Raw genomic sequence first — 27,825 nt, forward strand, 5'->3', positions numbered from 1 at the left:
AATTTTGGCGAGATCATCAAGTCTGTCTATGGAGCACATTCCTTTCCTCCACAAGGGCTGTTTTCAATCACTGCTTACCTATTGCCATATCTCTAAACCTTCTTGGGGCATCACCACATGGTGAAGATGACAACGCCGTTCTGCCATAGCACCTGTTAAACCACAAGTTCATTACCAGTATATGTCTGTCACTGCTGATAAAAATATCAACCGATCCCTAGGTTCCGTGATGATTCCTACAGCTTCCTTGTTGCTTCTGATCCACTCAGTCTCATGTCTGGCAATATTCTTAGAGTGAAGGTGGAGGGAGATCATGAACAGTGAAAATGGTAGGTTTTGCAGGTATCATACCTACCAACACCTTCCTGAGGTTCTTCACATGGTCTCTGTTGTCCTCATTCCCTCATTTCAGATGATGTAGAACAAGTCAATACTTGAGCATAAAGCTCTCTGAAGTGTTTGCCTTCAGAATATCAGTCACTAAAGTTGCTGCATCTTCAGATGCTCCACTGGCACTGTACAAGCATCACAGGTCAGGGGGATGCTGGTGCCCAGCACCAGAGCACTGCATTTTTTACAAATTCGTGTTACAAAACAGTGGTGTCTCTCCACACACATAAATAAAACATAATGTTTCCTGTGTGTGTTATAAATGCTGCTAAATTTTTCATTTTTAATATTTTGGAAGCTTTAATGCAAAAGCCTCAAAATGTATCTTCTAATATCTTCCATCTTTTGTAAATAATTTCTTTTACATACCTTTGGGAAAGTATGTGAATTACAGGATTTTTCTTCCCCCAGGATAAAATAGTTAGTAGCAATTTTTAGAAAGAGTATAAAAAATGAGTGGTACTGGACTCTTCATATGGATGAATCTTCACTTCTCTTGCTGATTTTTTGATTGGTTTTATATTTGTATTTTTGTTTGTTTGGGTTTGGTTTTGTTTGGTATTTTTATTGTAAGGCTAAGAGAATTGGGATGGTTGAGCCTGTAAAAAAGATGGGGAAAAACTTCTTTGCAGGGCCTGTTGCTATGGGACTGAGGGGTAGTGGTTGTAAACTGAAGGAGGGTCGATTCAGATTGGATATAACAAAGAATGTTTTTTATGAAGAGGGTGGTAAAACCTCCTGGAACAGGTTGCCCATGGAGGTGGTAGGTGCCTCATCCTGGAAACTTTCAAGGTCAGTTTGGGTGAGGCTCTAAGATACCTGATGATGAATGTGTCCCACTGATAGTTCAGTGTGTTCCTCATTGCAGAGGGGTTGTACCAGATGACCTTTAAAAGGTCCCTTCCAACTCAAACTCATCTATGATTCTTGTTGAATGGCATGATACTCACACATAAGCTTTCATGTAAGAAATACATTATACTACACGAGAACTGGGTACAGTGGATCATTAGAAATTTTATAAATACATTAGGAGAATTTTGAATCATTTGAAAGAGATATAGAAATAATAAATGGACTAATTCCTTGTCTTTCAAGACTCTAGCCAAAATCAGATAACCTACCAGTATAGACCTATGCTATGGGACTGAGGGGTAATGGTTGCAGTAGTTGCTGTCTACTTACTAAACCACCAATGTGCATCTTCAGGTTGAGCTAAAAAAATAATCCCTGCCTTATTTTCAGAAGAGAATTTTCAGTGAAACTTGGAGGAAAATAATTGAAGTAGTTGTTCTAGAAAGGTTACTCAGTTCATTTTGATAAGAGTGTTTGACATTTGCTTTGTAATGCAAATAGATGCTGGGTTTTAGCAGATACGTTTTGGGGTTGGGTGGTTTTTTGTTTGCTTTCAATAAAAAGAGGAACTTTCAAAAGCCATTGTGAATTCTGCATGAAAGTATTAATTAGAAAACATAATTCTAGCATTGTGCTTAATCAAAAAAAACCAGAAATTTACAGCCCAACAGAATAAAACATAAACTTTCCAACAAATGTTTGTTGTTCCAGCTCATTAACACACTGTCTCTGTTGGACAGCATTTTTTAAATACCATAAAAATTAACAGTGTATTTAAGAACTGCTTTATTGGCATGTTTCTCCAAATTCTAATTTAGAGCTAGTGGTTAATTGTGCTGTCTCTATCATCAGAGCTTAGAGAAGTGAATACACTCTGTGGCTTCAAAATTTCCCCTTTAACTTGTTGGCTCAGGTGAAAATGCGTTCTCCAAGTGAAGAAAGAAAAGATTTCAGTAGAGGTTGTTAGCTATCATTATAGAAGGATGACCTCTTAGTCCTTCAAAGTTTAACAGAGCATAAAATATGTCAGCCTGATTTTGCATGATAGCATATTGAGAAAATGCATAAAACATCTTTGTTAGTTTTGTTGTTTCTGATGGACTCTTTCAAAAATACTAGATGTAAAATTACTTGGGTTTTGTCTGTTCCAACTTGTTCAAACTCTTTTTCACTGTGTAGAAATCTTTAAATGAACTGAAAATGGCTAAACGATTGAACTTTTTGTTAGTTTAGTTTGGATAGTGGTACCCACTTTCTGCTTAGGGCTTTATTCTTTCTATAACATCATCAAAATTTCTGTTTCATTCACTTTATCTCTTTGGCCATTATGAGTTTCTTTAGCATTTTTGTCCTCATCTTTTTCTCTTTGAGCTTTTTCTGGTTGAATAAGTTCTTCCTTTTCCATTCCCAGCAAATGTTTTCTTTGATCTCAAATCCCTAAGCAAGTTTGGGGCTGCACAACTTTTTATTTCTTCCATTTTGAATATTGGTATCCATATATGTACCAAGTCTAGATAATGATGTCTGCTTTCATACATTCCTCTATAATGTTTAAGCATGAAATGTTTCTTTCATGTGTTTTAATAGATCATTGTAAACTTCTCCTCTAATTAATTAGTGTTTTTCCACCTTCTGTATCATTAGGTGCTCTTGTGTTTAGATTTTGGTTGTTCCAGCTACATAAATCTTCCATGAGTTATGTGGTCCCATGAACACAGGTCTCTGGAAACGCCCTCCTCTGCCAGTTCATCAGAGGCAATGACTATCATGAAGTCAGTCAGTGACTTCATGTTTAGTTTGTTGTTCTTACATTTCTTAACCTAAGCATCTTTAACATCACCTTTTCAGTCTTTTGGACACAGTTCCCCAGTATTTATAAGCTGCCATGTGTATCTGGTTTTTGATACAGTTCACAAATGGACAAATGGTTATTCCATTGTTAGTTGACCTAGAATTTTTTTTCCTCTTAGGTAACAAATATAATTCTCCCTTTTTGCTATTCGTTCAGGAGTTTGTTTCCCTTTCCTTTTTTTCTTTTACTGATACTTACTACTTGGCATTTTTTTATGGTCCACAAGAGCTAATGACCTTTACCCATGACCTTGCTAACATTTGCTTTCTATTCTGAAGTTCCAGCCTGTGCTTTTTTCTCAGGTGAACTAGCTCACATTTAAATTTGTTTGGACCTTTTTCTAGCATTTAGCTCTGGGCTCACCATTTCTTTTTGAAACTTTGTAAGAAATTTGGGCCCAGAAACTTGGCACTTTTTTCCAAAGTATGTTAGCCAACAAAAATAAAAGGTGGGGTAACTCTTCCTGCAAAGCTTGCTTTTCTCCTGTCCTTACAACAACAGGGTTACAATGGAGCTAATACTGTTCTTCTTGTATTCACATGGCAATATAACTTGGCAGTCTTTATATATGCTCTTCATTTATGCAGTCTGGTGAAATAGCTCGATCATACTTGGCTGCCAGTTCATATTATGTTTAATGCAATCTGATAGTTGATTGCTGCTGACAAGTGGAAACCTCTTCCCACCTATTGTGGTACATTCCAGCTTTGCATGAAATCTAATAGTCGTGTGACCTTAGAATAAGTTGGGTAATTTTTCTCATTTAACAGAAAATTATTGTCCACAAATCATTACTTTCCTATGAGATCTTTTGATCTGGCTGATGATACAGCTACACTGTTTGCCATCAGCTGAGCCATGGAGTTTCAGGAGGTCCATACCTTTCAGACACAGTCTGCAGTTAAATGTGGCTAAATACTGTAATATAAGAATTTCATGTCTGTATGACTCTTTTCTGCAAAATACTGCCAGGCTTAGAGACAAAATCTTGAATTTAATGAAGATTGAGTACAACCTACGCTGACATGTGGGTGTTTCCATTTCATCTCCTTTTATATTGAAACTTAAGGTAGCTTCAAGACCTTTCTTAGAGGAACAGAGTTGTTTATTTAGTAATTTGTGATTCTTTTCTTTGTGGCTTTGCATCTGACCTTTCTAGAAAATTGTCTAAGTGCTGGTTTTGACCATGTACTGGTTTGTTTGTTCAGGTGCAAGAGGGACTGGTACTTAAAAATCCCACTTTAATGTATTAATTGTGGAATTTAAGTATTTCTGGTAAAGCTCATTTGTGCAGGAAGAAGATGATATGTCATAGTACTTTGATTTATACAATAAGTACATGTTCTTTATGGCCTTTCTCACCTCACTGGTTTTACTTTCTTGCTGCTTCTGCTGCATGTTTCACTGTTTCTTTCCAGTTTTTCTTTAGTTTCAGCATTAGTCATAGCCTACCTGTAATTAATATGCATGTGTTCCATAACCCACATCATGAGATGTATAGAAACGTTACATATCCAGCCCACTTAAATCCAAATTCTATGACATGTTGGCAAAACAATGCCATAATGTAGCAGGAAAGCACAGGCGGCAGTACTGTAGGTTCATATCCTGCTGAGGAACTCTGTACCACACACATTTTCTTGCTGGAATCAAATGCCTTTAGCATTACCTACTTTTCAGAGTCCATGCTTATTGCTATTTCTCTGTTTACTACTTCCCATCTTTCTGGTTTATTCCTCTGAGATAATTGTGGGATGGGATGTTGTTGCAGCGGGGATTACTGCAACAAGCGTATATCAAACCAGGAGTCCTGTGGAAAGGAAATATATATGGACAGATTTGTGGTAGATGTTCAGGGATGTTTATTTCTCCAGCCGCATGGCCGGGGCAGTGCTCAGGAATTCTGCGGTCACGGGACCCGAGGGTCCTTGGCCTCGCCAGGGAACACAAACCAACCAGTAGGGAAGGAGGCTGACCAGGGCAGGGAAACCCCGTGTCTCCCCACCAGGGCCCCTCTCCCAGGGCTACACGGCAGGGGGGGAGACCCCAACAGGATGTCACTAGGCAATGAGTAAATTAGCAAAGATTCTCAAAACAGGGCCTGTATTATTACTGAAGTGTAGAGCTCTGCGAGGGAACTACATCGAAATATCATTCAATGTTTCTGGCATGCCTGTGTATTTGTGGCTCCTATATGAAACAGGCACTGAGAACTAGAGGGTATTACTTAGCTAAAACATCTGTTAATATGCTGGAAAACATGCTGGATTTTACTGCTAGATTACAAATAGTGTTGTCAAACATTTATCTCTTACTTACCTTGAAGGATGTAGAATAGTGGGAGTGTTTTTTCTAGCAACATTACCTCTTCTGCTGCTTCCTCTCTTTTTAACTTGCTAATTTGTTTTTATTGTCTATTTATTATGCTAGAGGTGGTACCCACTGCTAATTTGTTTCATATAGTTACTTTTTTCATTTATTAGAATTCCTTTGGAAACAGACATATCCTCACAATCCTGAATATATACTTTAAGTTTTATGGTAAAAACTCAATAGTTGGATTGCTTTTAAAAATTATTGTAGAAAATACTGTGATTAAGACTTTTCATGTCATCTTATCACTGGATATTTGACAGATGTAGAAAATAAAGATAATTCTAATGTTCTTCCACAGTTCTCACTTTTGATGCCTATAAAATTATGAGTAGAGCTGTTTTCAGTTTCAGTGCTGAGTTTACATCAGTTCTTTTGTTAAGGATGTCTGTCATCCACTCTGGCCAATACAGCTTATGAGCTAACATGAGTATTAGGTTTTGTTTAGAAGCAGCAAAGTTACTGTCATCATTGCATTTAATTAATTTGTTTTATACCATATTATAGGCAGATGCACAAGTACAATAATGATCTCGATTTTTGATTGTACAATGCCTCTAGACACAGTCTCAAGACAGGGCTGTGATTAAAGCACATCCATCAGTTGTAAACTGAGTTACCATCAGTAACACTTATGACTGAAGAGAGCACATTGATGCTGGATTAGTTCACTTCCACTTACAGTAACAACTATCCTGAAAATGCTATTTTAGTAGTAGCCATTTTCTGTTCTTCCCACTGCCTACACTTTCCCTGTTTCCCCTAATTTAAACTGTTTTGATGTGATCTTAGCTGATGCTGTTTCTGACACTATCTTCTGCTACCACTGGCTTATTTTCTAGATGGGAAGCGATGGAGTTTTGCGCCTCAGTAACTCTGCTCTAAATAATGAGTTCTTCGCATATGCAGCACAAGGGTGGAAACAGCGATTGGCAGAAGGTAACTCTCTGCTTGCTCTCAGGTTTGCCCAAGGTTAATTGTTTTTATGAAGAATGCCTCTTTTTCTACATTTGAGAAATACTTTTTGAATAGAAACTGTAATAGACCAGTAATTCAGCAAAAGATAAGTTGCTGATTCCATTTTGAATTTAGAGTACATTTTTGCAGTTTGCTGTGGCAGCTTATTTTGACAGTTAAAGAAAAAAACCCAAGTATTTCTGTCACTGTCAGCCTCCTAAACATGAATGCATGCAACTAAATCCCGCCAATATACCTTTGAAATACTGATGTAATACAGTAAATCAAATCTTTCTGTGTCACTCTCCCTTTTGGTTGTCATTATTTTTGTTTGGCATTGTTGGATGACTGTGTCAGAAATCACTGTATGTCATCACTGTATCTGCAGTTTATAATTACCCATATTAAGCTAATCCTTGACAACTTTTATTCAATATGTTAGTATTTGTTTTTTAGGAGAATTTACACCAGAAATGCAGTTGCGCATCAGACAAGAGATTGAAAAGGAAAAGAAAACAGAACCTTGGAAAGAAAAATTCTTTGAAAGGTTTTATGGTGAAAAGTAAGTACTGAAGCAAATAAAAGGATTTTTTTATATTTTGTTTTAGGAGGAAATGAAAATATAATTCTATGCTTCACATAGCACGGTCATATGCTGTAAAACTTAATAAAGCAGTTATCAAGAGCAGTCATTCCCCAATATAAGAAGTTGTGGGTAGAATTATAGTCGTGTATCTGCACTTGCATTACAATTGCATTTTTAGAGAGTCATAACTCATCCATAAAAATTCATTCCAAAGAGAGCTTAAGACATAAGCATGTGAATATTTTTTAATTATCTTTTAAAAGATAGCATTAGGGCAATTCCTCCCTACTGCAAAATATAAATACAGCTTCTACAGATGAGAAGACCAGTAGCAATATTTCTGTATGTTTTAATTTATTTTTCCCAAGCTAGTTGCAAAGTTACTAAAATCAAATAGAGATTTTTTTATTTTTTGACTGAGATGGCCCATTGGCCTGAGAAGAATATATGATATAGAAGAAATAGCTCGGGATAAACAAAAGTGACAATGACTAATCTAATTTTAGAAGTGAGACACAAAGAATAAATAAATATCTTTAACTGACTAAAATTAAATATAGTACCACTCCAGGTGCACAACTGGGGTGAGTCAGCACAATTTCATTGATGATGATATGAGATGGCACTCTTTAGCAGGTGAAGATTCAGTTCTTAATTCCATTTTTTTAAAAAAAGCAAAATTTAAGGAGATTCACAACTTCTTAAGATCCAAGAATTTTCCTTTTAGAAGTTATTTTAAGAAGTTAATTTATCAATACTTAGAATTATATATCTGTTTTTAAAAATACTAAGAATTTATTACAAAGTATAAACTAGCTATTTAAAAGTTACTGATTTTTGCTTTTTATTTTCAAGTATTTTTTAATTGTATCATAGAACCACAGAATGGATAAATTTGGAAGGGACCACAGTCATTCATCTGGTCCAAGCTCCCTGCTCAAACAGGGTTATCCTAGAACACATGGCACAGGATTGCCTTCAGGCAGTTTTCCAGTGAGGAAGACACCACACTCTCTCTGGGCAATCTGTTCCAGTGCTCGGTCACTGCACAGTAAAGTTCTTCCTCACATTCAGAAGGAACTTTCTGTGCCTCAGTTTCTGCCTATTGCCTCTTGTCCTATTGCTTGGCATCACTGAGGAGAGCCTGGCTCCATCCTCTTGACACCCTCCCTCCCTTTAGGTACTTATAAACATTGATAAAGTCCCCTCAGTTGTCTCTTCTCAAGGCTGAGCAGGCCCAGCTCACTCAGCCTGTCCTCATAACAGAGATGCTCCAGTCCCTTCATCACCTTTGTTGTCCTCCCCTGGACCATCTCCAGGAGCTCCATGTCTCTCTTGTACTGAGAACTGGACACAGCACAGAACTGGACACAGCACCCCAGGTGTGCCTCACTAGGGCTGAGTAGAGGAGTAGGATCACCACCCTTGACCTGCTGGCAGTGCTGTTCCTAATGCTTCCAGGACACCATTGGCCTTCCTGGCCACCAGGGCACCCTGCTGGCTCAGGGACAGCTCATTGTCCACCAGGACCCCCAGGTCCTCCTCCGCAGAGCTGCTTCCCAGCAGGTCAGCCCCCAGCCTGTGCTGGTGCCTGGGGTTATTCCTCCCCAGGTGCAGGACCCTGCAGTTGCCTTTACTGAATCCCAGACAGTTCTCTGCCCATCTCTCCCATCTGTCAAAATCCTTCTGAAGGGCTGCACAGGCTCTGGGGTATCGGCCACTCCTCACAGCTTTGTGTTGTCAGTGAACTTGCTGGGGAGGCATCTGCCCCTTCATCCAAGTCATTGATGAGTAAGTTAAACAGTACTGGGCCTAGTATTGAACCTTGGGGGACACCACTAGTGACAGGCCTCCAAATACACCCCATGACAAAGATTACAACCTGGTGGGATCTGCCATTTCAGTCATTTCTCAATCTACCTCACTGTCTACTCAATCAAATTTATGCATTATACTTAGCAGAAAAATTATGCAATGGGAGCCATCATCACATAAGTTGTCTTAGTTTTGCTGTCAGATGTTTTTCACTTAAGAAATCCAGGGCATAGGGAACCCTTCATATAAGTGATTATCTTAAAGATTAACAAAAACGTTTCTGCAGTAACAGTACTACTTGTCACAATCCGCTGCTTTGACCATTGGGAAATGTAGTGAAAATGAGACAAGAAATGGACAGATCCATTTTAGTACTTTATTTTGTGCACCCTTGCTAGATGCTTTGCCCCGGTGTATTTTTTCTACAGCACTTTATCTTTACATATAATGGAAATTCTAGGCTCTGAATGTGTCAGACTTCCTTATTGTAAGGTGCTTAATTTCTTAGTAAACAGCTTTGAGACTTCAGTTTAGTCCAGGTGTTGATCCTTTTAGTATCAAAAAAATACTAGTTGGGTTTTCAGATAAAGAACATAATGGCTTTTCATTATGCATGTCAAGAGAAGAGTCGGTGACTAACCTTTCACAGAGGAAAGGTCTGTGTAAGATACTGGTATAGGGCATTCCACAAGAAGTAGAATATTAGCAGCAATGCAGGAGTTCCTAAGTCAAAAATGACTGTCACATGTACAGAGAATGATGCTCATAATTCTGCAGAGCCAGCCGTCCTGCTGTGCTGGCTGAATGCTGGATACCATAGTGGTTGGCAGATAATTGCTCAGTCTGTGATGATACATGTCATTTGGTTTCATAGGTTTCTGACATCAACGCTGTTATGCAAAATGTCATATTGCACGTAATTTCCATTTTGACTGAAGTATTGAATCTGGTGCTCCCTGCCCTTTCCCCTGCTTGCATTGTTTCACTTGCATTCTTCTGCTTGGCTGTTCTGTAGGCAGATCTACTTTGCTGACTTAAGTCCTTTTCCTCACTGTTTACTGACTGAATAGTAGCTTTTGCAGTAACTTCCACCTTGTGTTGGTTCATGGGCCAATCCTGATCGGTGATCCTTGTGGATCCATTTCAACTCAAGATACCCTGTGACTCTGTGATTCTCTCACCTTTTCTCACTTTGGTTTTTAAACTATCATTCAGTATGATTGGGCTTTGTCTCTTTTCAGCTATGTCGATTTGATTGAAGTAGCAGAATTTGTAAGCTTCCCCAAGCTATTTCTCACATGCACTGTCTGCAAAACTAATCTGTCTTGCAGGCTAACTTGCTCACTTTACAATCAGAGTAGTATTTTTGCTCTGACTTAAGCGAATTTGATCTTCAATATTTCATAAGTAAGTTCAGGTTTTACCTTCTGCTTTGAAAAGAACCATTAATAGATACGGAATCTTTGTAAACATTTTTATACCCTCCACAGTTGATGGCAATCAAAGCTTTTTCCCTGTTAGCTCTAAGTGTTGCATCTTGTGTTTGCTCTTATCTGTACCCAGGCTGTTTATCATGGCACTGTCTGCTGTAGTTTACTTCCATCCATTTTTGTTCTTTTTCCACTTCCTCATGTTTGTTCATTTTTCCTCTGACTTTCTTCAAAATACAAAAACTTACTCTGCAGTCATTTATCTAGGATCAGCTGATTCATGCTGCTAGAAATCCACATTCTTCTGGCTTGTTGCCCCAAGATTGCAAGGGTTATACTCTATTATATCAATATATTATTTCTTTTCCCACTTTTGAGAGTTACATGTCAGGATAGTACTACCAGCTAGATGAAAGCTTTTATGGAGAGGTAGACCTCCTCCAAATTTTATTGCTCATTTAATCCTTTTCTTACCTTGGTTTTTTTTTCCCCCAGTACTACCTATCACAGCACTAGAATATCAGCATTCATATGTCGTTGAGTAGCTGTTTGGGTTTTTTTACTGGATGACTGAGTGCCCTTACTTTACCAGTTGAATCATGTCCTTAGCACTTTCATTGAAATCTGCTTGCTGCTGTGCTCATAATTTTGTGCTGTTTTGCAAACTTTGGGTGTCTTTTTCTCTAAGGGAAAAGACAGATCAGCTGTTTATTTTGCAATCTGAGATTGTCTTAAATATGCTGATCTTGAGCCTTCTTCTTCAGAAAGCTTTTTTCTTTACTGCAGTCTCTTCTTCAACATAGTAGCATTTCCAATATTGAAAAAAACGGTTAATATTCAGTACGTGTTCTGCTGGCCCTAATCTACTTTATCTTATTTTCCTTATAGTTCTTTATCTTCAGTTTGTTACTAGAATGTGTGTATTTGTGTAACGTCTGTGTGACAGTTTCATTCACCTTTATCCTGTCCTTCATTCCTTTGCTGATTTTCAGTCCATAAAGATAACCATCAGGCAATATCTTTTCATGATGTAAGCCAGCTAGAGAAAATAGACCATTGATTCAGTTTTCAGTAATGGAGTGGATTTGTTTTCTCTTCGCGTTTTCTTGACATAACTTTGGCTCCCTAACACAAGGAATTTTAGAGGAAGTTACTCATCTAAACCTAGGTAAACTAAACTTTACACACCTAAACTTACAACCTACACTTAGACTGTATGGGGAACTTATAGTCTATGCAGAAGAAAGACACATCTTCTGAAATGCATTCAATGTAGGAAATGTGAATTTGCTGCTCTGAATTGCTCTCTAGAGGATCCTTCCTCAGTGTATTGGTGACATAGGGAGATTTTGTTCATGTTAAGTGTCTAGTAGTAGGCAATAATAATAATTAAGTGTATTTTTTGGGATGCCAATTCCACACTGGGTTGGTTTGGGGGGGGGGGTTGTGTTTACAGCTCTCATTGTAATACATCTGTTCAGTATTTTTAAAATGCATGACCACAGATTTTGGTTTTTTATGTGTTCTGTATTTTCATATGAACAGGCCTTTGTGATTTCTGTATCCTTTGGCTATGCACTGACAAGCAATTTTGCTTCCATAGCTTCTGAGTATCTTTTATGCTTGCTTGTTTCCATTTTATTCTTTATTTTCTGATTAAAATGATAACAGAGATCTGTTTTGTCGATTAGAAGATCCTTAAGACCATGAAATTTCTTTTAAGGCTTCCCACCAAGCTTTTGTGTATTTTCTACTGTTATGGAATTGCTGAGGCATAAAGTCTGCTTGGAAAATCTTACTAAACATGCTGAACGCCTGTACTCCCACTGGCCTTAGGAGGAAATGAGGATGTCAGAGCACATACATTTTTTTAAATAACCTCTTTTTTTTTCCTGGCTTTGGTTTTGTTTTGGGGTTTTTTGTGGATTTTTTAAATTCTGCTGAAGTAATAAAACTTTATTTAAACTAGTATTTTCAGAATCAAAGGTAAGAAAATTTTCAGAAGAATACATAGTATATATGGTTCCTTTGCACTTCATGCCTGAGAATGAATGCATAGATTATAAATATGTGTCTTTCACCTCCTTAAGAATGTTAAACTTCTGTCATATGGCTGGCTGTGTTGCCCCTAAAAGCAGGTGAAGGAGGGAAAAAGGGATTTCCTTTTCAACTGTTACTGCTAGAAGAATATACAGGTGCTCATTTCTTCTGCAATGGATGCTTTTCTAGTGTTGCAGTTTTGTGCTGGTATTTAAAAAAAAAAAAAAAATGTGAAAAACCAAACCAAACCAAAACCCCAACGGGAATGTAAACTGAGCATGAATAGTGGTGAATCTGTGTAGCTTGCTTTTTTGTTTCATTCAGGTGCCAAATAGTTAAATAATGAATAATAGATTACTTATTTTAAAAATATTCATGGTTTTTAACACTTGTAAGAAAATCTCAGTAGTTAGGTTTGCAAAATACATAAAACTGTATATAAATTAGTTAGCCACCACTTAAGCAAGCCACTATTTCAAACTAGAAAATATGTATTTTTTGTAAATAAAAAATGTGGGTGAGAAAGGCTAGCCTATTCCCTTATCCTTAATGTGATGGAAATGCCTATTTTAATTTCTGTTTTTCTTTAGGCTGGGAATGTCAAGAGCAGAATCAATGAAGCTCACTGCAGTGCAGAACAATGATGAAGATGAAAGCAATTCTTTGTGCAGATCTTCTGGCACACCTGGTCCTTCTAAGCAAGCAACTTTTAAGGATCAAGAGGAGAAAGGTGCTAAAATTCCACCTGTACCAGAGAGAGATTATAGTCCATCTCATTGTAGTATGGAACAGGTTCCTGTCAAGGATCTAACGGCAGATTCTGAGGATATACTGATACCTGAGGAATCAGTCATTCAGGAGGAAATTGCTGAAGAGGTTGAGACAAGTATTTGTGAATGCCAAGAGGAGAACCATAAGCCAGAACGTGAGTTTTCTGAGGAGTCTGTAAGTTCAGCTGGCACAAATGAGGAAACAGAGGCAGTACAGCTTGCAGACAGCACTGAGTCTTGTGTCACGATGAATGATGTAACTGATACTGTATCTCACATTGAAATTAAAGTGGAGTTGAAGTCAGAATGCCCTCAGGAGGAGATGTCAGTTGTGATAGATCAGCTGGAGGATTGCATATCACCAGCAAGATCAGCTTCATCCACAAACTCTGTCAGCAGTACAGTTGAGAAGGATTCTGAGTCTGCAAAAGAGCTAATTGTGCCAGAAATGCAAAGTGCTGCTCTGGAAGGCTCCTTGTTCACTGGTGGAGGCATTGCAGTGGATATGGAGCTTCATAGCGACCCTGAGGAACAGTTGTCTGAGAATGCTTGTATTTCTGAAACTTCCTTTTCTTCTGGAAGCCCAGAAGTTTGTATTGCCTCTCCTGGAGGAGACACTCAGTCGACTTCAGAGGAACCCTGTACTCCAGCATCTCTTGAAACAGCTTGCTCATCTGAAGTGTCCAGTTCTGAAAACATTGAAGGTGATATTCAGCAAAAGGCCAATGATGAAAACTTGCACACACCCTTAATGTCGGAAATCTCTCCGATGTCCACCTCACCTGTAACCTCAGAAGCATCTCTGTTGTCAAATTTACCTTTAACATCAGAGGCATCACCAGCTTCTAATTTACCTTTAACATCAGAAACATCTCCAATGTCTGATTTGCCTTTAGCATCAGAAACATCTTCAGTATCTTCTGTTCTTCTAACTTCTGAAACATTTGTGACAAGTAGTTTGCCTCTTCCATCAGAGATATCTCCAGTTTCTAATTCCCCAAGCAGTGAAAGACTTACTCTGCAACAAAGGAAATCACCACGTTTGTTGGAAGACTCCCTTCCCACTCTGAAAGAAGAAAGCCCTGTCATTCCTAAGGTGGTTCAAGAAGAGAATCTTATTCAGCCAAAACAACTTCAGAGTGCCCCTGAAAATATGAAAGTTGGTCCATTAACAATTATACCTGATACTTCAGTACTGGAAGAGTCCCAAAGCAAAAACCTCAGTCATCAGCTATGTAAGTCACATTCTGAAATTGAGAAATCCTGCATTGCATCCATCCCAGAACACACTCCTCCAGAGGTGATCAAAAATAAAAATCACAGTGTTCAGCAAAGAGGTGACAAGAAAGGTGCACTCTTGCCCTCAGAGGTATCTGTCTTATCAGAAGGATCACTTGGCAAAAATATCGAGTTGCTTCCATCAAAGGCACATGATAAACTATATACCTCATCGCTAGAGAAAGCTACATTCTCTGAAGTGTGCAGAAGTAAATCTCACAAGCTAACAGGCAGCACCCAAAGTCGTCTAGAGAGTTCACATTCTTCCAAGTCTTTAGAACCCACAAAATCACCGGAAGCAAGAAATGAAAGTAGAGACCCAGAGATCCCAAAGAGGAAAACAGCAGAACAGCATGGGTTTGGAATCTGTAAAGAGAAGAGAGCTAGAATAGATGATGATCAGCCTAACCGTAGTGTTTCATCAATGAGTCCATCTGATAAGGAGCAGCCACCCAGAGAGGAACCCCGAGTTCCACCCCTTAAGGTAAAGTAGTGAATAAACAGGATGGCTTGGAAACAAAAGGTTTATTATCTCCCTCTATGAACTGCATACAGGCACAGTTCATGCTGTATTTTTTGTGGATGTATAAGGGCTGTTAGTACTGATGGTTTTGTTTTACTATTACATTTCCGCCGTGCCAAATTACTTCTGATACAAATATATCTACTGTTGTTCAGTAGGGGTCTTTGCTAAAAAATTGATTTTGTGTGTGGGAAAGCTTTCCAGGATCCAGGGCTTAATCTAATTCAAGATCTTCCCCATCAGTCACACACAGTACTTGTTTTTCTAATTGCCCATCTGTATTTTGTGCTTGTTCTCCTGTGGATGTGTTCTCCAGAAAGCATGAATAATAAATGTTATCATAACCAATACTTAGAAAAACAACCAGTGCCTTAATCCAGCAAGAGAACCAAGAGTCAGAATACTTGAAGATCCCTTTGCAAGCCCCAGGCTTGGGATAGGCTGAAATGAAAGGTTTCCCAGTAGAATTAACTGGAAACAGAGATCTATCAGGAGGAAGTATCTTACTGATAAATTAATAGATACCTCTGTTAATGGCAAAGAAAAACAAAAAAAATCCCACACCACCTAAGCAAACACTTTCATGTGTATTATTCTGCTCTGTACGAAAGTATATTTCAGTTGAAAAGGGTTTTTTCCATAACAGAGAGTTCTATAGATTTAGTTATATATAGGCTCAGTGTTTTGACCCTTTTAATTTTGTACTTGATGACATCAGCCAAGTTTAAGATCCAATTTGCTGAATTTAAGCCATTGACTTCGCAATACTAGTTCCTGATTATTCAGAAATGCCCTTTTCTGCATTTATTTTTAACTGCTGCAGTCACTGAACATTGTTAATATGGCCAGGAGGGCAAATAGACTAACTGCTTTAATCACTAGTGCAGAAGCATATTGCAGTAATTTATTTTTAAGAGCAGTGATGCAATTGGAAGTTAGCCCTGCTCTGAGTTTAGTGATATTCTTTCATATTTGGAAGGTGTCTATCTAGCCTAATAAATTCTAATAACTCTCTGAGCATAAAGGAAAATAGATCACTAGGGAATAAAAAAAGGTCGTTACTATAATAATAATAAAAATAATGAAGCACTTAAAGCTCTAGGAGGTCTGGTAATGCAAAGTGGAAACTGAAAAGAGTTGCTGCTGAAACAGAAAGCAAAATGTTTTGAAGAATCGTGGGCAGTCAATTCTGGTACGCTTTTTGTGTAACAAATATTCGGCTCTTGTATCATCTCACCAACCAACCCCATATCCTTTGTAATTAAAAGAGGAGAAATAACCCCAGTTCTTCTAAGTCATTCTGCTATATGGCTGACATTTCCCATCATGTCTTATGATTGCATTTTCTACCAATACTACCTAGTTTTCTTCTCAGTTCCTTTCAGAAGGTAAGTCCTCGCATTAACCACGAAGTCCTATTACTATGAACAGCCAGTAGACATATGTTCATTTTAAGAAATTGAAATTTTTTTTGCCAGCCTTGGGGTATTCTGAGAGAGTTTATGAGTTACAAAGTAGTTCCAAGACTCTTAATCCTGAAAAATGATATGCCTAATTGGAAACATCCTAATAATTCCAGTGATTTTACAGGTTATTATTTTGCTTAAAGTGCTAGGTATTTAAATTTTTAATATTTGTGGGTTTATTATTTATAGGCTGGAGGATTTCATTTCTGAAGTGCAGTAATGTAGAAGTTATCCAGGGATGTACTAAAGCAAGTCTCTTAAAAATGCAAGTGAGGAAAGGAAAGGCATATCCTTTAGTGACTCACTTCTTTTACACCTCTTAAATCCTCAGTGTTGGAACTTGGAAAACAGGCTCAGTGGAGATACCACTATGTCCTATCTAAAGGCAAGATTTGTTATCTGGTATATAAGCAAAACACAGGCTGTTCCTGATGTCTTAATCACTGGAGACCAAGGAGAAAGGCACTACATGATGGTTACTTTTTCACACGTTTGCAGGGAGGGGTTGCTTGCAGGTTCTTATCCAGTATCACTGCATCAGGCTCGCTGATCATCTCAGGTAGATGAACTGAATGTGAAACAGGTCTGACAAATTGTATCTGATAAGCATCATGTTGTCATCTAGTTCAATCTTTCCTCCTGTCAGAAGGATCAGTGTGAGTAGGCTAATACAGGTGTCAGTTATTCACGCTGGAGGATGATAAAATATTGAAGCGTAAATATTGAAGTGTTAGCAGTTTTCTGTCCACCTGTACTGAACAGTAATTCCCTTCATTACCTTTCTCTGACCTTTAAAGAGACAGCTTGTTATTTTAGTGAGTTGATGATCTCATTAAAATTTACTGGGTTTTTTCTTTATCTTCCTTTAGATTCAGCTTTCAAAAATTGGACCACCTTTTATCATCAAGAGCCAACCTGTTTCAAAACCAGAACCTCGAGTTTCCCCAAGTACATCAGTCAGCAGTGGGAGAAACACTGGGGCTAGAACTCTGGCAGATATCAAAGCAAGAGCTCAGCAAGCAAGAGCCCAAAGAGAAGCTGCAGCTGCAGCAGCCGTGGCAGCAGCTGCGAGCATAGTCTCTGGAGCAATGGGGACCCCATGCGAAGGTGGAAAGACAAGAACGCTGGCACACATCAAGGAGCAAACAAAGGCCAAGCTATTTGCAAAGCATCAAGCCAGAGCTCATTTACTCCAGACTAATAAAGAATCAAAGTCACAGTTCAGCTCAAAGGAAAGTAGTACCTCATCTCTGGAGATACCAACGACTACTGACACAAAGATTGAAGGTTCTACTGGTGTCATTATAGTTAATCCTAACTGCAGGTCCCCTAGCAACAAGTCTTCTCATCACCGTGAGACCACCACTTTATTGCAGCAGTCCCTTAACACAGCAACATTACCAGAAACTGCTACTGAGATATCTGTGCACAGTTCTGATGAAAATATACCTGTGCCACAATTGTGTGAGAAAATCATTTCATCTACCTCTACTGAAAGTAACAGTGTGCCAGTGCTTTATAATAAAAGTTCAGTCTCTGTGTGTGTTTGCAGCACTGCTATGTCTGGAGCAATTAAAGAACTTTCTTTTGCAAGTTCTGTTGATAAATCCTCTGTGTTAATGTCTGTTGACAGCGCAAACACAGCAATTTCAGCCTGTAATATAAATATGCTGAAAACCATCCAAGGGGCTGATACTCCCTGCATAACTGTTGGACCAAAATGTATTGATAACAGTAATGTACCAGTCTCCATAGACAACACAGTCTTATCAAATGCCATTGATGACAAAAGGTTGCCACTACCCAATAGCAATGTGAATAATGCAGTCTCCAGTCATTATGCCACTGTGCCAGCTTCATCTATTGCAAGTAACTTGCCAAATCATCTCTCTGGTAGTTCTGTATTGATTCCCCCAGTGGGGACTACCAACAGATTTCCTTCTGATAAGATAGCCATAACTGGGTGTAGCGAGCAGAGCGCTGTCTCCATCCACACGACCGCCAGGTCAGCTTTAAGTTGCAGTGAGGCGCTTGCAGCAGCAGATTCTGTTGCAAGGCCACCCATTTCAATGTTTACTGGTAACATGGTGACAATAAGCTCTTATGATAACGCTACTAAACTGAATGCTGATCTCTTAGAAAAAAGCTCTGGAACACGAAACCGGATGGATCTCTCTGGTAAATCTCAGCCATTGAGCTTCACGCAAACTGCCATGAATAGGTCTATACCTTGTAAAGTCATTGTTGACCACACCACGAACCAGAATTCCAGTCTGTCACTTTCTTCCTCTATTGAAAACACAGAGAACAGCATTGACCTGCAGAGCAGACCTGTAAGGACAGAAGCTGCCTTACAAAGTATAGCCTGTCCTCAGGTGTCTGTCATAAGCAGGCCTGAAGTGGTCACTAATGAAAACCTTGAGCACAGTTCCAGCTTTATCACCATTACAGCAAAGCAAGACAGCAAAAGCTTGCAGGCAGGGTGTTCAAGTCTTCGAGAAGTGCCTCTTGCTCCTCAAGATAAGTTAATTGAGGTGGTTACTACCAGCCAAGGCTTTGCTGAGCAACTAAGAGGCCCTTCAGCACTGAAAAATGAAGCCAATGCGGCCTGTGCCAATCAGTACAACACTAACAATAGAATTTGTTGGCGTGATGAGGAGGCAATGAACACAGACCAGCCAGTGGTCAGCCATCTTACCCCTGGTAAGCATAAGGAATACGCAGAGCAAGGCTGCTTGAAAAATGTCAAAAGCGAACCTTCCAGTTACACACAAATGCCAGAACTGCAATCCAGGAGTCTTTTGACAAGCATTGCTGTTCCTGTTAAATCGGAAACTAATGAGTCTGACAAGTGCTTCAGGATGGACACCGAGGATTTTACAGGACCTGAAATGCCTGTCCAGACTGCAGAAATAGCCACAAGTGTGCAGCCACCACAGACCTCCAAGACATCCATCGCGGACTCCATGGAAGACTCCCTGTCCCTGGCAACAGAAACCCTAAAGAGAGTTACGAGTGCTGGGGGCTCTAGCTGTCGCTTGTCGTCAGTGGAGGCCAACAATCCTTTAGTGACACAGTTACTGCAAGGCAATCTGCCTTTAGAAAAAGTGCTGCCGCAGCCCAGATCAGGAGCCAAACTAGAAATTAACAGGCTTCCTTTGCCTTTGCAAACTACCTCAGTATGTAAAACAGCAGTGGCCGAGAGAAATGTTGAACATGCTTCCAACTCTCCTAATCCAGATGGTAAAGGATTTACAGCAGGCAGCATAGCCCCGCTACAAATCAGAAAGCGTGAAAACCATCCGAAAAAGAGGATGGCCAGGACTATAGGGGAACATGCTCAAATTAAATGTGAGCCTGGGAAGGTGTCAATGGACACAGATGTTAAAGTGGCTCCTTGTGTAATTAGTTCCAGCATGAATCAGCTAGGGCACGGACAGCCGTTTAAGCAGGAGTGGCTTAACAAACACGCCATTCAGAGCCGGATCGCTCACAGTCCAGAGATCAAGCAGCAGAAGAGACCATTGCCTTCATGCAGTTTCCAGCAGAGCTTATTTCACATTGATAAAAATGGCAGCTTTCACGCAGAAGCCAGTACCTCACATAGACAGCATTTTTACCAAATGTCCATGGCTGCAAGAGGCCCCATTCCTACGGCAGCTTTGTTGCAAACTACTTCAAAAGGCCCACCTGGCTGCAACGCATTTGCTTTTAGCAGACACCTGGAACAGAAGGGTTTGGGAGATGTGAATATTTCTACAGCAGCTCACCAGCTGAGGCTAGGAAGTGTGTTTTCCCCTAATATTCAAATTAAGGAAGGTGATGACATTGCCAGTGCCTCTCAGACTCTGCAGAGTAAAACATTAGTGCATCCCCCTGCTCCCCCTCCACCCCTGCCACCTCCTCCCCCTCCTCACCCAAATGCAGAAGTCCCCTCTGATCAAAAACAACCGACAGTTACTATGGAAACCACTAAAAGACTTAGTTGGCCTCAGCCAGCAAGCATCTGTAGCAATATAAAATCTGAACCTATTTCTTTTGAGGAAGGTTTAAGCAGCAGCTGCGAACTGGGCATGAAACAAGCTTCCTATGATCAGAACGAAGTGAAAGAACAGTTAAAAGCGTTTGCATTAAAAAATGCAGATTTCTCTTCCTATTTACTTTCTGAGCCACAGAAGCCTTTTACCCAACTTGCTGCTCAGAAAATACAGACGCAGCACCCACAGCAGCAGCAGCAGCAGCTCTGTGGAAATTATCCAACAATACACTTTGGTAGCACAAGTTTCAAAAGGGCAGCATCTGCAATTGAGAAATCGATTGGGATTTTAGGAAGTGGTTCAAACACTGCCACAGGCCTGTCTAACCAGAATGCACAGATCCCGGTTCAGAAATTTGCTGACAGCAGCAATGCCGATGAACTGGAATTGAAATGCTCTTGCAGGCTGAAAGCCATGATTGTGTGCAAAGGCTGCGGAGCCTTCTGTCATGATGACTGCATAGGGCCTTCCAAACTGTGTGTAGCTTGTCTGGTGGTGCGGTAGGAGCTGAAGCAAAGATGCAGTATCCCTTATCAACGTGGGAGAGCAGACAAAGGAACAGTGAAATTGGAACAGTTTAGGCCACTAATGGTTTGCAATTAGTGGATTGATTTTTATTTTTTTTTAACTGTTTGGCTTTTTTTTCTTCTACGTGGTGCTTTCAGAACTTAGTTATTCCTGCCTGAGTGCCATTTTCTGGGAAGAAGAGGAAACCTGTAGAAGTAGTTTAAAACAAAGATAGCCTTGTTACTGAAGCATCTATGAGCTCTCTTGCTGCGCTAAAAAAAAAAAAAAAAGAAAAATGCATTAATGCATGTCATTGTAGCTTCTATTTATTTGCACAAAGTGCAGCACATTTCTTCTCCACTTTTTGATAGCTGATACGAGCTGCAAGTTAAAGATCAGTGGAAGAATAGCACTGTAAGAAGTGGAGTAACTATGCAGAATGAATAACACACTGAATAGCAACTGGTGTGAGTGGGGTAGTGGCGAGGTGGGGGTGCCGACCATCGTAGCTTCGAAGTCAGTTTGCAGTTTTTCTGCAGAAAAGATTTTCTCTTCAATTGACTTTCACTATCTAGGTCTGAAATACAGTCACTTCACCTAACAAAAGAAATCTGAAAGAGGAATTTAGATTGTTAGAGAGGTTTCCTTATGTGCCTGCCAGGGACTGTGGAACTCAAATCTTACTCATCATCTCTTCTTTGTTGATTCCTTAAGAAAGGTTTGTACATGTGATGAATTAGCGGGACCAACACTGGAAACACATTGGCTTCAGTAGAGTCTGGAGAAAGTAACTTCTCTGCTGGAGATTATAGATCTCTTTTTTTCTTCCTATTTCTCACTCAAATGGTCTTTATTTGTATTTGTCTCTCTAACGTGTCCACTAGGTTTGTCAGTCCCAAATATATATAAAAATAAGGTCAGACTTAGGTCATCGGTTCTCGAGGTTGTAGCCTTTCTGTGGCCTAAAAATGATGTGTTCTTCTGATGAATGAATGAGAAAAGATTTTAATTGCATATTGGTTGAATGTTGGATTATAATTTCTTTTTCCTCTTATGTGACTTACTCTATTTAAGTAACATCTCAGAGTTTTGTCATTTAAAGTAATTCTTAGAAGTACATACAGCACTGACTTTTTTTTTTCTTAAAGGAAGTCAGACCCCTTTTAGAAATTTGGAAGCAAAATGTATTTTTAAAAGGGATACTGCATCTTTAAAGTAACCTTCAGTATTTATCCAGTACTGTATTTACATTCAGGACTATAGCTGCATTCCAGATGTGCTAGCCACCATAACAGCAGAAAAGAAAAACGGTGATGTTGGAGTCCTATTCACCTAAAAGGAAAATATTATAAAGGAATAAAGCACATGCAGTTGCTGGGGAGATGAAAACACCTTGGGTTATTTTTTACTCCCACTTCAAGAACACAAAATGTGGAGTTCAAGTCATCCATCTGCCAGTATGTGGTTGGGTCTGCCCAAATATCAGAGTCAAGAGAAATGGGTTTTTTTACCATCACAGTAGAACCTCACTAATCCAAAGACCTTACAGCCTGCCCAAGAAAACTGATTTTCCTTGCACAGTTTTAAGAGAGCAGTGTAGTAAGAATGTGTGAGATGTAAGAGAGCTTGGTTTCATCGTGCAGTGAACTGTTGCATTCTGAAGTTCTAATGTGAATGATAGAGCTATGTTTAGGAAGTGGAAAGTATGCTGTATTTTAGAGTATACTTTTTTTTATCTGATCTTTTTTGTGTACTTTTCATCAGCTGTAACCGGTCTCCCTGACTCGGGGGCATATTAGTGAGGTTCTGCTGAATGAAGGAATCACATCTATTTTCTTGCGGGACCATGTTCACGAGCATGATAAATGCCATTTATTGTCTTAAAAGTGAGCTGGAATATCTACAACATACATTCCTGTCATAGGAAGCTCTATGGTGCACCTTGATGTTCTCTTTTATTGTAATTAGCAACATATCAATATTATTTTTGACACTGTGTGGTACAAAGGCCATTTGTAATAACGAACAAATTTGTTGCTGATACAATAATCCTTTTTTTTTTTCTGTACAAAAGTGCTCCTTAATATGACGTGAACTAAGGAATGGCTTCTCAGCACTTTCAGGTCTTCTGGTAGGAAAATAAGCCACACAAGCAAAAAACTAAAAGTAACCAAGTGAAAATTAGCATCCACTGCTATGCCAGCTGCTGACGAAACAGCGCCTGGGCAATACTAATTAGTAAGTGTGAGTGTAGTCAGTCAGTGCGTATCAGATTCATATTTGAGGAGCCTTTGTATTGGAATTGTATTGCATTGTATTTATACTTTGTAGAGCTAGGATACTTCTATTTAAAAAAAAGAAAAAGAGAGCAACCAGTCTTAGACTTCTATTTACCTATGTTTATATAAGCCTGCTGGGAATCCTTATTTCTAGCTCAGGTTTTCCTGTCCACAGCACATAAGTCAATATTTGTTTGTATTTGCATCTTGAAATAGGTCTTGTATTGACTGACATAATACAGAAATAAATTCTGGCCACAACATAGTTTTACTTTGTTCAAAGGGTAAGAGTGTGACTAATGTGGTAGGTCACTCATTTGTGTCATGTCATCATTTTTGTATCAGGATTGCAACTTGCATGTGTGAGATCACGATAAAATGTATTTAAAATGGCATTAGACTGGATGGTGCTATGTTACATTACACAACTGACTAAACTCTTCCATAGTGCAGTTCCACTCCTTTCAGTTTTGAGTCATTGGAGTTGCACCAGGAATAAATTTGAGCATTAGTTAGACACAGTGGTGAAGTGTTGTTACAGATTAGGTTTAGGGTATGAAAATACTCAAAAGCAACCGCAGTGATGTGAGAGCCTGATTGACTCCTAGTGTGACTGAAAACCTTACTTGGATTTTGGTATCACACAAATGCTTAGGGGAGAGCGACTCTAGGCCCTTGGTAAGAACCCAGTCACATTCAGAAGTTAATTTTGAATGATTCCTTTTTTTGTTGTTGTTTGATTGTTCCGGTTTCAGGCTCAATGTCATCGTGTTTTCTAATGACCATGCAGTTTGCACCGTGGGGTGTTAATAGTTTATGCACTGAAAAGTGGTGAAAGAATTACTTAAGAACACACTGCTCTGTGTTTGTGTGTACGTACGTATGTGTCCCAGTGTCCAGCATGTATAATTTACCTTTTTTTATTTTTTTTTGAATCTCCAAAATTGTCCCCCTACTCCTACCCCTGGAGCAGCACTTTTGGGTGAGAGGGAGAAACGCTTTTTTCTTTCCTCCCTCTATTGTTTTAATTGCGTACCTGTGAGATATGCAGATAATGTTAGGGCATTTGCAGTGAGTGTGTTTGTGTGTTTCTGTTCTGAAATAATTTTCCAAGCAGAAACTCCCTTTGAAATAATGTTAAAATAATAATTAAGAAATGGTGAACTGGATGCTCCCTGTTTGCATTTTATTTATCTGCTGAGATCTAGTACATGAAATAGCATTTAAAAGACAAAAATAAAGGTTGAGCCATAAAGTGAAAGGTATATTCTCTGTACTATAGACTTTCTTCTTGAGGGTGGTGCATGTTGTCAGGGTAAGCTACAGAACGTGCAGATGGTTTTTCAGGGCCCTGCAATTCCTTGCACAGTTTTTAAGCTGGTGCATATGGTGCTTTATAATGCAATTTCTGAAGTAAAATTACCTTATGCTGCACCCCCTTCCCCTTATGAACACACGCACAATTTCAGAATCATTATTGTAGCCTCTGGTTTAGCAGTTTCTCCAAGGTGTGGTGAAGTACCAGGATAAACACTCAAGCTGAGAAGTGTCACCAAAAGGGATCATTTTAGCTGACACACGTGAAGGGCCCTGCTCTGAACACTGAATGACTTCTGCAGTCTCCTGGCAGCGGCGCAGCAGCTCATCTTCCGTAGCTCTGCGAACACTGGGGGGGAAGCAACGAAATATTCAGTGGCTTTATCATGGACCTGTGTAGCTAAATGTTTCTGAATCTATGAAATCCTGTTGTCTTTGGTCATCATGCTTTGTCACTGTAAAACCAATGGAAAGAAAAGAAAGCATTTTTTAGTCTAATTTAAGGAGCTGCTTCTTTTATAGCACATAATATTTCGCTTTGTACTATATTTGATAGTTAAAGAATAATTTAGTCCGTAGAATAACTTTGTTGTATTTGTACTGTTCATGAATGTTACAAGAAAAGTGCTTTACTTTGTTGCCATAATTCTCTTGTACTGCTGTAAAATATTTTTTCTGCTTTATGGAAACTTAACTCGATTCACATTTTCAGTACAGGGTTTTTTGTGTGTATGTATTTTTTTTTGTCAGTATTCTGAATGTTTACATCTGTTCAACATTAGCCATTCTATGCCTTTATAGGGCAGTATTACTCCTGCAGTATAACAGCAATGTGAAATCCACTCGTACCTAACATGCATGAGAAATACAGATTTATTGGGGAGATCCCTATCGTGCATAGATATTTTTTCTATCCACATTCAGTGAAGTAAATACCCTCCTTCAGTCCTCTACCAAAGAAAATGTTACTCCCACAGGACAAGCTCGGAAAGTGGTTCTCTGAATCTTCAGAAGGGGGTGTAGTTGGTTTCAGCAAGATTGCTACAGTTTAATGCTGTTATGCTTTGCTTTGTTACCCCACCAGATGTGACTGGGTGAAACAAGCATTTTAGCAATTTTTTGTGTTTCAAGACAGTGTTTTGTTTAGAATTCAGGGATCATGCTTTCTTTAATGGTGCTGTTTGTTTTATTATTTTTTTTAAGAAAACAACCTTTTGTTGCCTACAGAAATGACCATTCACAAAACCATAAATTAAATAAAATAATTTGTCTTCATAACTTTTCTCCCTTTCCTTTCCCCCTTCCCTGTCCCTTGAAAATAACAACTTGGGCTTCAATATTAAAATAGTCTCGAAAAGAAAATAAAGAGATAAAATAATATTTCTCATTTGTTTATTTATTTTGTGTTCAGTGCCTTAGTCAGGAGATCCTGCTTGTGCATGTCCATTTTATGTTCAAGTTGATGAACTAGAAATGTGAGAGAAAAATCAAAAGCTTACAAAAACCCTTTGTAAAGGATTTTTCAGTTATGATGATGTAAGGCACAGTTTGAATGACTTCTGATGTAATCTGAGTATTAATCATCTTATACTAGTAAAATAAAACTAGGTGTTGTATATTAAGTTGTTTAAGTAGAATAGTTTGTGGATGAAAATGATTATATTTCTTTGGGTAGTTTATGCTGGGTGTATTTTAGTGCTTTGCCTCCATCTGCAATCCTGTCCAGAACATCCTTAACAGCAGCAACCATCCCAGCATGCACTTCCCTGATTTCCCATTCCCAAAGCAGAAGAAATTAAATGTCCATGGTGCATGAAAGGCATCCAGTCCAAGTTACATTCCTCAGAGCAGTTATTTCTTCAGGTCTGGAAGGCCTTCCTGAAATGGAAATTCAATAGCCATTATATTAAAATGCAGAAAAACCCCCACCATTTTCATCATGTTAATCTAAAAAAGAGAGCCTTGAGTACTGATGGTGAGGGTGCAAATGTTACAGGGTGGGCAACAAACAGCTTTTTCACAAGCTTGCTTGGAAATATCAGAACTAAGCACCATCTTTTGTCTAGCCTCCTGTCATTATTATTATTTCAGATGTGATACCATCTGAGGGTCTTGTTAGCAGCAGATGACAGCCCTGTCTGCCAGAATCTGTCCAAATGCAGAAAGAAGGCTGTATCAACCTCTGTAGTTTTATCATTCAGGGACTTTTTTTCATATCCAATACCCACCTGGCAAAGCCCCTCAGTATTTACTGTCATGCGGATTTTTTAACTTAGTTTGTTTTGGTTAGAATTTTCTTTTCATGGGCCTGTGCCAGAGCAGGGACCAGCTCTGCTTCTGACAGTACCAGCTTTTCAAAAACAATTTTATTTTTCATCTAAACAATGTAATGTAAATCATTTTGTTAAATCTGTGCTAGCTAAATATTCACTTTTGTCCTTTCCCTTAATTTTAAGCCTGTAAAATAATTTTGTGCATTTTTTTAATTCCATCTTAAAAAATAAGTATTCCGCTTTTCTGAGGGGTTTGCTAAGGACTTTGCAAGTGTTGCTAAGTGAAGTCTTATGATGGCTTTTATGTTGGTGTGCTGTCTCTGCCTGGGCGAGCGCAGCCTCACCCTGGCAGCTCAGCCAGCAGATGGCATCAGGAGAAAACAGGCTGCTGTGCTCTCCAAGCATTCCACTCCCCCGGCAAGAGCGCACGGCGTGGAGAAAGCCTGCCACGCATACACAGGGTTTCTGGGTTCGTCTTCCTTTCGTGCAGAGCTTTAGTTGTAGGGAAAGCAGGCCTTCCTTCCCCCTCCCCAGTCCTGGAACTTGGCTTTCGGTAGAAATGATGCCCTGAAGCTCACATCATCCTTTCCTGCGCTTGGCACTGTCTGAGTCGTGCAGTCTGGAATTGAAGTACTGATACACTGGAAAAAATTCTTCCCCAGGCCAGAGCCAGAGCTTTTTTTTACCCTCCCTGCAGTTTCCTTTGTCACTCATGGATGAAGAGCAGCAACAACAAAGCTCTTTGTATGGAGGTGCTCCACAGAATATAATATGAAGGTATTACCACAGCTTGGTGTGCAGAGGTTGGGCTGTTATGGAGCCTGGCCTTGGCTGGGTGACAGGACTTGCAGTGGAAGGACCATCAATGTGCAATCATAGAATGGTTTGGGTTGGAAGGAATCTTAAAGACATCTAGTTCCAACTCCCCTGCCATGGGCAGGAACACCTTCCACTAGACCAGGTGGCTCAAAGCCCCGTCCAGCCTGACTTTGAACACTTTCAGGGACAGGGCATCCACAGCTTCTCTGGGCAACCATGTTCCAGTATCCCACCACCCTCACAGTAGAGAATTTCCTG

At 39.3% G+C, this 27,825-nt stretch overlaps 1 protein-coding gene across 7 annotated transcripts in view; it reads left to right on the top strand.

Moving 5' to 3' along the window:
* The window catches only part of ASXL3 (ASXL transcriptional regulator 3), a 127,914-nt gene extending 101,821 nt beyond the window's left edge, over nucleotides 1-26,093 (top strand). For all 7 annotated transcript variants that reach the window (XM_039548250.1, XM_039548251.1, XM_039548248.1 and 4 more), the window contains 4 exons: nucleotides 6,313-6,409; nucleotides 6,884-6,989; nucleotides 12,889-14,830; nucleotides 17,205-26,093. In XM_039548250.1, coding sequence (XP_039404184.1) covers nucleotides 6,313-6,409; nucleotides 6,884-6,989; nucleotides 12,889-14,830; nucleotides 17,205-20,876 — 5,817 coding nt within the window. In that variant the 3' untranslated portion in view covers nucleotides 20,877-26,093. The remainder of the gene's footprint in view (nucleotides 1-6,312; nucleotides 6,410-6,883; nucleotides 6,990-12,888; nucleotides 14,831-17,204) is intronic.
* Nucleotides 26,094-27,825: the final 1,732 nt, after the last annotated feature.

This window comes from Corvus cornix, chromosome 2 (genome assembly GCF_000738735.6).
Source record: "Corvus cornix cornix isolate S_Up_H32 chromosome 2, ASM73873v5, whole genome shotgun sequence".
NCBI classification, from domain to species: Eukaryota; Metazoa; Chordata; class Aves; order Passeriformes; family Corvidae; genus Corvus; species Corvus cornix.